The sequence below is a fragment of the Mastigoproctus giganteus genome, chromosome 14 (assembly GCF_048544385.1).
Source record: "Mastigoproctus giganteus isolate SK-2022 chromosome 14, ASM4854438v1, whole genome shotgun sequence".
Taxonomy (NCBI): domain Eukaryota; kingdom Metazoa; phylum Arthropoda; class Arachnida; order Uropygi; family Thelyphonidae; genus Mastigoproctus; species Mastigoproctus giganteus.
This window is the reverse complement of record NC_143588.1, coordinates 87,664,991-87,678,750: the sequence shown is the minus strand read 5'-3', so window position 1 is coordinate 87,678,750 and position 13,760 is coordinate 87,664,991. Positions and strand designations below refer to the sequence as shown.

Below are 13,760 nucleotides of genomic sequence, written 5' to 3'. Positions count from 1 at the left end.
GCCTAAATGGTTGTCAGATGGACTAATGAGACATGTGGCAGAGAAGAAAAATGCATGGGATACATACAAATTAATGGGTGACATGGAAGCCTATGAAAGATATAAGTTGGTCTGTAACCAAGTCACAAAGGAGATTAGGCAGGCAAAGGCAGACTACGAAAAATCCTTGGCAAAGGATGCAAAGAAAAACAGAAAGGAGTTCTTTACATACTTGAACTCGAGAAGGAAAGGGATGAATCAGATTGGTCCACTGGATATTGATGGTTCAACAGTTGAGGATCCTGCTCAGGTGGCTAACAATCTAAATGAGTATTTTGCATCTACATTCACGCATGAGGAGTTATTCAGGAAGGAGAATGATGTAGGTAAAGTAAACATTGGCAGTGAACTGGATGATTTTGTAATAACTGAGAGGAAAGTGGAGGAGAGATTGTTGAGGATAAACATAAAAAAGGCACCTGGGGTGGATGGGATCTATCCAGTTATATTAAAGGAGGCAGCAAAGGAAGTATGCAAACCCCTAGCCATAATTATGAGAGCTTCTTTGGACTCAGGGGAGGTACCCATAGACTGGAGATGTGCAAATGTAACCCCAATTCACAAAGGAGGATCAAAGGCTGACACAAGTAATTATAGACCTGTTAGTTTAACTTCTGTTCCAGGTAAATTAATGGAGGCACTGGTTAAAGAAGCACTGCAGGATCATCTAGACAAGAATTCAGTTATAGCTCAGACGCAGCATGGTTTTGTTAAGGGAAGGTCTTGCCTGACCAATTTGATTGGATACTATGATGTAGTCACAAAAGAACTGGATGCAGGGAATAACTTTGATATTATATATTTGGATATTAGAAAGGCTTTTGATACTGTTGCACATGGAAGACTGCTGCACAAATTGGAGCAGTGTGGCATTGGAGGCAAATTGCTGCTATGGATAAGGGGATGGTTGAGTGGCAGAAGACAGAGTGGTAATCAATGGACACTGCTCAACGTGGACTAATGTTATTAGTGGAGTTCCTCAAGGTTCAGTGTTGGGTCCATTGTTGTTTTCGGTGTTTATGAATGATATTGATGATGGGATATCAAGTTTAATGTCTAAGTTTGCAGATGATACAAAGGTTGGCAGGGTCGTTAAGGACACTACTGACGCTATGCTGCTGCAACAGGATCTGGAAAGGTTGAACAGATGGGCTGAGAGGTGGCAAATGAAGTTTAACATTGACAAATGTAAAGTACTACATATGGGTAACAGTAACCCCAGAGCAATGTATCAACTCTGCGGTACTACACTGACAGTGGTGGAGAATGAAAAGGACCTGGGGGTAATTGTGCAGGCAGATATGAAGTTCTCTGAGCAGTGCAGACGAGCTGCAAGAGTAGCTCATGGTGTCTTGTCAATGATATACAGGAATTTTTCTAGCAGGGATAAGGAGGTGATTATTCCCTTGTATAAGGCAATGGTTAGGCCACATCTTGAGTACTGTATACAGGTCTGGAGGCCTCATTTCAAGAAGGATGTAGAGCTGCTGGAACGGGTACAGAGAAGGGCAACAAGATTAGTAAATGGAACAAAGGGTTGCTCTTACGAAGAAAGGCTTAAGTTTTGCAAATTACAGAGTCTGGAGACTAGGCACTGGCGAGGTGATCTGATAGAGGTGTATAAGGCTTTGAATGGTTTGAGCATGCTCAATGCCAATGGGATTCTTCATCTTTCTCAGAATAATCACCTCAGAGGGCATAAATTCAAATTGAGGAAGGACGGATGTCGGATAGATGTGCGGAAATTTGCCTTTGGCCAGCGGGTGGTTGGTTGGTGGAACCGACTTCCATCACTTGTTGTTGAAGTTGATAGCCTAAACAAATTTAAAGCTCAACTGGACAGGTATTTCGAACGAACGGAGGGGTGAAATGGGAGAGGGTTTTTTTTTTTTTTTTTTTTGGCTGATGCTGAATAAGCTTGCTTTCTTGCATCATATTGCCTCTACTAATGCTAATGCTAACTTCAAACTCACAGAACCAACTTTATATCTTCCTTGTTTATTCATTCAACTAGCTGAGTGAGTAAAGTGCCTGCCTGGCAACCCAAAGGTTGCGGGTTCGATTCCCGCCTTGGGCCTGGATCAAAGTACTGCAAAAACCTTAGGAGGTGCATTATGGCCACAGAAGCCTATGCGCCAACAACTACCAAAAAAAAAAAATTCATTCAACTGCCGTTTTCTGGAACAACCTTCCTTCGTACGTATTTCCTGAAAATTACAGTCTACAGAAGTTCAAGTCTGATGTCAATAAATATCTTCTCTCGTCTTCTCAACCTCCAACCCCAGCATGGTATTAAGTACTATGGGTTCTAATACCTTTCATGTTTGGGGTTTTAATAAAAAAAAAAAAAAAAAAAAAAAGCATTTGACCCATATCATCAGTATTACTCTCCCCCCCCCCCCAACTAGCAATTTCCCTTGAACCCTTAAGTTATCCTCAATGATTCTGGCAAAAATCCTTGAACTATCTTTCTTCTAACAAATACCATCTCTACAAAATAGATTCCTTCTTCTTACACATGTCTACACTGATAAAAATGTCTTTCCCATGAGTTTCTCATTACTCCAATTTTCTGCTTTCTGTAAAACAATAACAAAGTTTTACCTCCCCTCAGGAAGTTGTGTGATCAAGCTCCTGTTCTGGACTTTTATCACTTTTTATCTAATATTTCACTGTGCTTCTTTTAATGTTTTATTGTTTAGTAATAGCAGTCACTGAAAGTCCTGATTTTTGTCCTTAAATGCTTTCTTCTGTTTTCCATTTTGCTCTGACATTCAAGTATTTCTGCCTTATTTCAAAAGAAAAATGGGAAATAGCAGGTGGTCACTGCTAAAGTACATGCTTCATCAACCTTGATTCAAATCTGTGAGCACAAAATACTGTTAATGAAAATATCCTTGTCAAATGCCTATTTATTATTAGTATAGAGCAGGTATGACAATAATTCATAGCCAAAATATTGATTGTTTCTATTGTTACCCCAAGACTTGTGACTGGAAGGGCTGATATTAAAGAAGTGTACTGCCAGTTTTCCCACATTGTTTGTCCTTTGATTTCTCCTCAAATTTCAGTAACAAGGAAGAATAATATTCACACATAATAGATTTACCCTTTTGAAGGTAATCAGTGAATATCACATCTTCTTTGTCCCAAAAACCTGATTCCATACATTGGTTGTTTGTTGATGGTGCCCTTAAAAATTCTTTTGAGATGAGGAGATCATTCATGATTCTACTCTCTGGACTGTTGTTTGGTCTCTGGATCATAGTAATGAATCTAAGTTTCATTGATATGGCAAACAAACATGTTTGAAATCATGAGCAAGAATTGCCTTTACACCCTTTCCAGATCTGCATTTAAAGCTTTTGATATCCAGTTCACTGAAATTTGTCAATCACAGAAAACATCAATGTTTTCTGTGATTGACAGTCTTTCAGACCTAGATTCATCTTTGATGGCTCTTTGGCCATTTTGAATTTTGGCCCTTTTGATGGCCCTTTTGAATTCAGCATCCTGATTTTTGATTGTACTAATGATCAACGATCACTGTCTAATGTCTTTGTTTGTTTCCCTATACATTTGAAACATACATTTGTTTCCTCACCATTCCTTTCAAAAATGTAGTATCTCATTATTTTACAGCTCTCTTTTATGAAATCTTTGGTTTTGGTGGACTTGACTTTTTTTAAACCTAAAATAATATTTATGATATTCTAAAAATTTAATGCATATAAAATTTTTTATAACTTAATATTATCATATTTATTTTATTTTCAAATAATATATGGTAGGCCAAAAACTTTAAATATCTCTTATTAAATTATAAAATTAAATAATTGCATTATTTGTCTTTGTTTTTACATCCTTCATCAAACTGATAAAATTAATTTTTTTTCTAGCAAGCTCTTTTAAGGAGTGAAAATCTTTTGTTTTTAAATTGTGTATTTGGTGTTCATATGTATATAAAGGTGTAAATCTCACTATTACATTACATCCAGGTCCAAAGGATAAATTATTCAGGCAACAGTGTCATAATTACTACAAGTAAAGGAGAATTTCAAGCATCCAAGGTTAGTTAACCTTAAAATAATATATTCCATATGTTTAATTAACAAAAAAGAAGCAGACTATGATTTTGAAATTTCTTTTCAGATTACAAGTCAGAAGGTCATTTTGCTCCCTCTGACTTGTGTCACGTGAACCTAAATTATACATTTTTATATTTTAATTTTTTTTAGTGGGGTAAACCCCCCACCCCTTCTAATAGTGGAGATGGGGGAAACCCCTGGTGCCATCAGGCAACTAACACCCCTTCTAATAATCAAAAGATACACAAAAATTATATTATATTATTTTATTATCTAAAAACAAAATAACAAAACCATCATTTATATATTTGATTATAAACAACATTTCTTGTCTAATTTTTTCGATGTTTTCTGTTAATACAAAGAGATTTTTAACTGTCTTCACTCTACTTAATGCACCGTACAATTGTCCATGTAAAAACCATGGTGATGTTATGTCAACACCAACCTTAGATAATATTTGACCTTGACTTTTGTTTATTGTCATACTAAAAGCAAATTTCAGAGGAAACTGTATTTGTTGAAAAATAAAGTTATATTCCCCTTCGTTTGAATACATATGAACCCATGGAATATATGCTTTCAATCCAGCTCTGCCACCTGTAATGTGTTCACAAACCAAACATTTCTTCCTTATTTCCACTACACGTAGTCTTGTACCATTGCAAATTCCATTTTTTATATCTAGGTTTCTTAAAACCATAACAATTGCATTTACCTTTAATAGTAATTTATGCGGAGGTAAACCTGGTGACTCCAGAGAATGAAGAGTGTTTCGAGTGTTACAGAGTTGTATTCTTCAGCATTACAGCTCTCTGGCATAATTTGATCTGATGAATAAACTATTTTCGATTCTCCTGGAATCTTAATTTCAGATAAAATTTTTTCATTCAGCGAACAGTATTATTTGTTGCGGCTAAATCGAAACTTTTCTTCCAAAGGAGTTTCAATACTTCCAAAAATGTCATGTATTAAATTTCCTGAACTGCGAATATTTTCAGGCATCTCTATTTGATTCTTCTTTTACCACTTTATCAATTTTTTGCGATTTTTTTCTTTTTTTTTGCTCTTTTTGTATCATTCCTTTCTTAATTGTGAAGCCTTTAACTTATTATAATTGCTTTGTTTTCTTCGATAACAGGATTTTTAAGTGCTGCTTCAAACTCTTCAAGATCTTTTCTTTTCTCCTCAGCCTTTCTGATACGATCTTTCTCTTTTCTATTACTGCCATTATTGAAAAAATTGAATCGTTGCCTTGAAACATGTAGAATTCTAAAATTAAACCCCACAATTAACAACAGCCAAACTGTCAAGATTGTGTGACATCATAATGACACACTAAAGGCTATCAGGTAATGAGTCATCGCTGTGATATATGCAGCTTAATTTAAGAGTGATGTGCCTAGGCATTTGAAACAGACCTGTCAATCACTTTGTAGTATGATGCAATAGCAGTTAGCCCCGCCTTACGGAAAGCAAAAAGTGTGCGTGATAAAGCACTATTTTCCAAAATATTCTTTTATATATAGATATAGTACCATGAACATCTGTATTGCAAATGTAATAGCAGATTTGTGTGTTGAACCCAAAATGGTTAACTGTCTCTAGAATTGTGCCTGCTTAAGATCAGTATTGCCTTGGGAACCACATGATTAAAACAATACTTCAGGTAACATCAAAACCAAAATTCAACTGGTCTAAAATTGAAGGGTGGTGTTGACTTGCCTTAGAGGGGAACAGGTATCCTGTGTGTTATCAGACACTCAGCCTAAAACACTGATGGATCCAATATCTCTCTATTACAGAAGATTTAGGAGAAGTCCGGTTGGCCTGCCTCCCTAAAATCCACTCATGCACACCTTCTCGATGGTAAGCCCTGTTACGTCACTTAGGTGGCAACGAACGTGTAGAGTGGTTCTCTTCAAGACGCCTGGTCAGCGTGAAGAGGAAAAGACCAAACCCTCCAGCAATGAGAGCACAACAATACAAATGGCCCTCAGTCCCCAGCAGCTTTCACTCTCCCTCTTACGGCAGCGAGTGGATCAGAGTGGAAGCAGAGGGTGCTAAGAATCTCTGGGTACGACCAGGCTGCCATGCACGGAAATTGAACCTGGCATGTTATAACGTACGATCACTCATCGGTGAAGACAGGATATTAGAGCTGGAAAAGGAATTAGAAAATGTGAATTGGAATATCATTGGTTTGGCTGAAACAAGAAGAAGAAATGAATCACTTATAAGTTTATCAAGTGGAAATCTCCTGTACACTAATGGAAACAGTGAAAGGAGTGAAGGTGGAGTTGGGTTTCTGGTCCATAAAGATTTTAAAAACAACATTTTGGAATTCAAAAGTACATCACCAAGGGTGTCAAGACTAATACTCAAGATTTCTAAGAGGTACAAGCTAAAGATTATAATGATTTATGCACCAACATCGAGCCATGATGATGAAGAGGTTGAAGAAATGTACACCGAAATTGAGAGTCTTCTAGATGAGCAGAAAACCCACTACACTATTATTATGGGGGACTTCAATGCTAAGGTTGGAAAAAGGCAAAACAGCGCAGAAAGAGGAACTATAGGAAATTTTGGAATTGGTGAAAGAAATAAAAGAGGTGAAAGACTTGTGGAATTTGCAGAATCTCAAGGAATGTCAGTAATGAACACTTTTTTCAAGAAAAGGGTGAACAGAAAGTGGACATGGAAGAGTCCAAATGGATTAACAACTAATGAAATCGACTTCATCCTCACTAACAGAAGATATATTGTGAATGATGTTACCGTCCTGAATAAGGTAAATGTTGGAAGTGATCACAGAATGGTAAGATGTACACTTGATATAGATGTAGGAAAGGAAAGGAAAAAACTGACTCAAGTAAATAATACAAAGGTCTTTGAAATAACAGAGGAGGAGAAAAAGCAGTATGTACTGGAACTTAAGAACAAGTTTGAGCTTCTGCAGACTGCTCAGGACCAAGATATCGACGAGGAATATTACAACTTTCTGAAAGTGATAAAGCCCAAGAAACCTATAGGGAAACAGAAATCCAAAGAAGAAAAAATTAGTCAAGAAACACTTGTCATGATGAACCAAAGACGACAAATGAAGAGCAAGAAAAACACTGACAGGGAGAAAATTGAGTATACTGAGTTATGCAAAGCCATTAGAAAGAAACTCAGAGAGGACATAAGAAGATTTAACACAAGAAAAGTAGAACAAGCATTAAGGGAAAACAAAGGATTTAAATCAGCAGCCATGAGCAGTAATACAGAAAGACAAATGATACTGAAACTGAAAAATAGCGATGGTGTACTTATAAATAGCAGAGAAGGCATAATTCAAATAGCAGAAGACTACTATAGAGAATTATACAAGGAGCGAGGGAATGATACCAGCAGTGGGGAAGATGGATTGCAAAGTAGCAACACATACGACATACCCGATATTCTTCCTGATGAGGTAGAACATGCATTGAAGAAAATGAAGAATCGGAAAGCCCCGGGGGAAGATGAAGTTACTGTAGAGTTGTTAAAATTGGGAGGAAGAGACATAACACAAAAACTGGCAAGGCTCTTCACAAAGTGCATTAGAAAAGGTGTGATGCCTAAGCAGTGGAATAATGCAATCATAGTTTTGCTGCATAAGAAAGGAGATAAATCAGAAATTGGAAATTATAGACCAATTAGCTTGTTATCCCATATCTACAAGTTGTTCACAAGGGTCATTACTAACAGATTAGAAAGAATACTTGATGAGACTCAACCGAAAGAGCAAGCTGGCTTTAGGACAGGATTCTCAACTATGGATCACCTTCACGTAATATCACAGCTAATGGAGAAAGCAAATGAATATAAAACACCATTATGCCTGGCATTTGTGGATTATGAAAAGGCATTTGACTCTATACAGCATAAGGCAATGTTTCAGGCACTGGAAAGACAAGGCATAGATACTCCATATATTATGATTTTGAAGAAAATATATGAGAGTGCTACATCCTTTATTAGACTAGACAAAGACAGTAGCAAATTTAAAATCGAGAAAGGAGTTCGACAAGGAGACACAATATCTCCGAAGCTGTTTACTGCTGCCCTTGAGGAAGCTTTCAGAAGATTAGACTGGTCGCAGAAAGGAGTCAATGTGAACGGAGAGTACCTAAACCATTTACGATTTGCAGATGACATTGTGGTCATAAGCCACGATCCCAAAGAATTAGAGGAAAATCTTAATCAGTTATGCACAGTTAGTAAGGATTTTGGACTAAAGATGAATATGGCTAAAACAAAAGTAATGATGAACAAGTATGCCACGGAAAGGGAAATAATGATTGAAGGAGCAGTAATTGAAAAGGTGGAGTCATATACTTATCTGGGACAAGTCATTAGCTGTAATAATGATAAATGGCTGGAAGTCAAGAGAAGAATAAATTTTGGATGGATAGCATTCAGGAAATATAGTCACATACTGAAGAGCAATATCCCAGTTTGTCTGAAACGTAAAATAATGAATCAATGTATACTCCCCACCATGACTTATGGAAGTGAAACTTGGGCACTCACCAAAAGAATGGAAGAGAAGCTAAGAACTACACAGCGAAGAATGGAACGAATTATATTGGGAATCAGACTGTTAGATAAGAAGAGAAACACATGGATTAGGCAGCAAACTCAAGTAAAGGACATTCTTATCAAAACTAAAGAACTAAAATGGTCTTGGGCAGGACACATAGCTCGAAGACATGATGACAGATGGATTAAGAAAATAACAGAATGGTACCCAAGAGGAGCTAGAAGAAAACCTGGAAGACAAAGGCGGAGATGGATAGATGAAATTCATGAGTTTTTGAGTAGTAAATGGATGGCCAGTGCTCAAAACAGAAAGAACTGGAAAGTTGCTGGAGAGGCCTTCATCCTGCAGTGGATTGAAAATGGCTGATGATGATGATGATGATGTTGACTTGCCAGGATAGTACACCATTATGAAAACATTCTGACATCAGTCTACTGTAATGATGCATGTTTGTGATCTTTTTTGTTTTCTTTAGAGAAATGAAGTCTGAACATGATATTGGCTGTGAATCCTTATAAAATTATAAAACTGTTACTTTCTTATTGTAAAAGAGGATTTCAGCATACAGTTGCTCGTTTGACTCCATGAAAATAATGCAGTTTCACTAGACTGATGTCTGCTTCCATTGTCTAAAGAACATTGTTAGACCACTGCTCATGTACTTCCAACTATAATAAAACCTCATTAATTTGGACCCCCTGTGTTCAACTGTCTTTTTTAGGTATACACAGAACCCAGATAAGAAGTTGTCCAAGGGACTGGAGGTTTAGAACTTCTTACAAGGGAAAACTTCTTAGAAGGGGAAATGACCATAAGGGACCATACTGGAAACCTATCAGCAAACTACATTCAGTTAAGTGCTGATTGATCTGAATCATTATATCAATCAATCACTCTAATGCATTAGGGCTTAAAGCCTCAAGCTGCGAAAGAGATTAGACTATGTGTATTTTAGTGCAATTGCATCATTTATACACAGCTAAATATAGATTAGCAAAATTTGCAATGGCGGCATCGTTTAAGTTACATCTCATATTGTGAATACCTTCACAATGAGTTGCCATGACATTGCACTACTTCGAATAAGTAACACTTCACCCGAAGGAGAAGACTGTTGTTACTTATTCTCAGTGGATACCACCACCCAGACGGCACCGGTTCAGTGCTATTTGGCCCTTCTTCGGTGGGTGGGTGGGTACCCAAGTGATGTAATGATGGCAAGAAGGTTATAACTTAAAGATGTAACTTAAATAATGCCGCCATTGCAAATTTGCTAATCTATATTTAGCTGTGTATAAATGATGTAATTGCACTAAAATACACATAGTCTAATCTCTTTCGCAGCTTGAGGCTTTAAGCCCTAATGCATTAGAGTCTTAACTTATATCATACACCATCAGGCATCTCTCATATTGTGAAGATATACTTCAAAACTGTCTTGCCATCATTACATCATTTGGGTACCTACCCACCCACCGAAGAAGGGCCAAATAGCCCTGAAACGGTGCCGTCTGGGTGGTGGTATCCACTGAGAATAAGTAACAACAGTCTTCTCCTTCAGGTGAAGCGTTACTTACTCGAAGTAGTGTATTGTCGTGGCAACTTGTCGTAAAGGTATTCACAATATGAGATGTAACTTAAATGATGCCGCCATTGCAAATTTGCTAATCTATATTTAGCTGTGTATAAATGATGCAATTGCATTAAAATGCACATAATCAATCAATCATTTAAACCTATGATGTTATTGTCTGTTATGTCCATGCACCAATCTATTTAATGTGTGTTACTCACACATGTCACTCATTCACATACTTTTATTTGCTATTACGATGTACAGTGTTAATTTTGTACAGCCCGCCTCTAAACTATGCATATTACCAAAATGAACATGTTTGGTTTGTCATTTGGACTTTTCTATGTTTTTTCAATCAGCCTGTTGAACATTCTGTTCAAACATCCCCACTGAGCAGTTAGTTACACCAGCTGCTGAACACCGCCAATTGGGTTATCCAAATGGCACAGAAGACAGCTTCTTTTAACTTTGCATTCAGCAGAATTTTGGATATTGGGGACTCGCTTGATATTATATGTGGTACTTCACTTACAATTACTTGTGTAAGTGAATCATAGTTCCTGACTTTCGTACAATTGTTGATGTGGAGAATTACTACCTCCCCTCCCTGAAAACATTCATTTTAACAGAAAGATATGGGAGGGGTACCATTTCATCCCTTTTTGTCCTTGTATAAAAATTGGGTACTGTTATTCACTTAATGGTAAAGTAACTCATAAAATCAGAGTTCACTTACATAACTGATACTTAAGCAAATAGCTGGAGGCTTCCAGTAGCAAGAAAGGAGTTTCCCTTGCTACTTTCGATGACTGAGCACTGGTGTTCTTCATTCACATCAGTTTGTATTTTGCTTTCATGGAGATTGCAACGCTGCTGACTGAACACCTACAGGAAAATCTTATTGGCATGCGACTGGTACATTGTAATGGGAAGCTGCCAGTAGTGTGAAAGCAGAGTGTTGGTGGATGTTTCATAGTTTTTTTCTTTCTTTACCTTTGCCAATCAATTCTGCGTATGCTGGGTCATGAAAAGAAAGTCACAACTTTTAACTGGGCTTCAGCAAATATAATAAAGGTGCTATATTTCTGTATATCCGAACAGCATGTACAATACATAATCCATCAAAAATATGTACTTGTGGCTTTGGTATCTACAAAACCTCATTTAATTCTCTAACATAGTCTTAATCTTTCCAAATCTTATAACCAGATAAAGCTTAGCAATGTTTCTTTTACATTTCATTTCTGCCTTCATGGTGTGGAGTGTGCACAAATGTATATGGTAAGCAGTTTGTCTTATCATTCTCTTGTGAATATGATGTTAATTTCATCTATACTGTGCGTCAACTCTTGATGAAATCAAGAGTTGATAGGACTGTGTACAGGACTGGCAGTATTGAGGGTGTGGTTAGACAGGGGGTTGGATTGCAACCAGCACCAGACAGTTCCTAGCATCTTGTTACCTCCTAAAATCAGTTCCTTAGTCAAAGTGTGTTGTGTGGATTTTGCATACACCACCCTGCTCATTACTTTCACCAAGGTAGAAATTATATATAAATTAATATTCTAAAGTAATATGATTATGATATCATTCTTAATCTTTCCCAATCTTATAACCAGATAAGGCTTAGCAATATCTTTTCTTTTACATTTCATTTCTGCCTTCATGGTGTGGGGGGAGGGTGCACAAATGTATATGGTAAGCAGCTTGTCTTATCATTCTCTTGTGAATATGATGTTATTTTCATCTCTACTGTGCGTCAATTTAATGGAACATTGTTCAAATGTATCAAATTTTAATGTAATAATATTTTTTATTCATCATATGATGAATGAATTTTAAATTTTTGTTTAGAATCTCAAATCCCACATTTTTGCCTGATGATAGGCTGTAACCTGTAATAATTACTGTATTTCCCCATGTATAAGATGCACCTTTTTTCGAAAAATTTGGGGTCTAAAAACTGGGTGCGTCTTATACAGTGGTTGTAGATTTTTTTTTACTTGCATTTCCCACTTTTTCGCACTTGTAGTCTTTGCACTCATTGTTTCGCACTTGTAGTCTTTGCACTCATTGTTTCGCACTTGTTACCGGTATATTAGGTTATGTTTTGCCACGTTCTGCCCAGAAATGGCTCAGAAAAGATTTCCGTACAGTGCTGAATTCAAGTTAAAAGTGATCCAGTTTGCAAAAGTGAATGGAAATCGTGCTGCTGAACGTAAGTTTGGTCCTCCTCCAACTGAGAAAACAATCCGAGACTGGCTACGGGAAGAAGAAACCCTACTGAAAACGCCACGGCAGAAGAAGGCCATGAGAGGCAAGCCAGAAAATGGCCTGATTTAGAGAGGGAATTGAAGATATGGATTGAAGAGCAAAGGGCAATTGGAATTCCTGTGTCCACAAAGATGGTTCAGCATGAGGCAAGAAGAATTGCTGATGAAAAAGAAGTTACTGATTTCAAAGGAGGACACAATTGGTGCTTCAGGTTCATGAAACGGAATGGACTAAGCATGCGTACACGTACCAGACTTGCCCAAAATATGCCTGAAAGCTATGAGCAGAAGGTCCTTGAATTTCATCGTTTTGTCATTCAATGTTGGAAGACACATCAGTTTGAGGTGGGACAGATTGCAAATATGGACAAAGTCCCCCTTCAATTTGATGTCCTAAGTAACATAAGTGTTGATAAGAAGGGGGTGAAAACTGTAACTGTGAAGACAAGTGGACATGTGGAAGGAGAAAATACAGTTGCACAGTTGTTCTAGCTTGTTGTGCTGACGGAACCAAGCTGCCTCCTATGCTCATTTTCAAACACAAAACAATGCCAAAAGAAGACATTCCTCGAGGAGTGATTGTCCATGTTCATGACAAGGGTTGGATGGATCAGGATGGGATGAAGATCTGGTTTGAGAAAGTTTGGAGCAGGAGACCAGGTGGGCTCTTACGCAAACCTGATGGATGAAGTCTTCTGGGAACAACTTGACACCAGCAGGAAGAGTGAAGAAACCAACTATAGGAGAAGTTTGTACCTGGGTGAAAAGATCCTGGGATAATATCAAGATTGAGATCATTGTCAAGTCATTTAAGAAGTGTGGCATTTCAAATGCCATAGATGGAACTGAGGACGAGGCAATATATGAAGACAGTGATTCGAGGACAATCTAATGGATGGGAGTTTTGACAGTGATGAGGAGTTGTATGAATTTTATGATGAATAAAACTTGAGTTCAATAACTTTATGTAATACATTTTTTTTTTTTTTTTTTTTTTTTTTTTCAAATTTCGGACCCCAAAATTAAGGTGCATCTTATACATGGGGAAATATGGTAGGTTAGCAAGTTATTGTACTAGACATGGGATGTTATATGCTTGGCAACTGTACAGAAATAAACTAAACTCTTTTCATATGCAAAATTGTGTTCTCCCTTCATTTTTAAGTTATTGATATTCCACATAATGTCCTTTGCTCAATACATTAGACTATCTC

At 37.2% G+C, this 13,760-nt stretch overlaps 1 protein-coding gene across 3 annotated transcripts in view; it reads left to right on the top strand.

Moving 5' to 3' along the window:
• The window catches only part of LOC150075326 (lysine-specific histone demethylase 2-like), a 362,688-nt gene that overhangs the window by 275,829 nt on the left and 73,099 nt on the right, over window positions 1-13,760 (top strand). For all 3 annotated transcript variants that reach the window (XM_090389224.1, XM_090389225.1, XM_090389223.1), the window contains exon 17: window positions 4,038-4,109. In XM_090389224.1, the coding sequence (XP_090245350.1) occupies window positions 4,038-4,109 (72 nt within the window). The remainder of the gene's footprint in view (window positions 1-4,037; window positions 4,110-13,760) is intronic.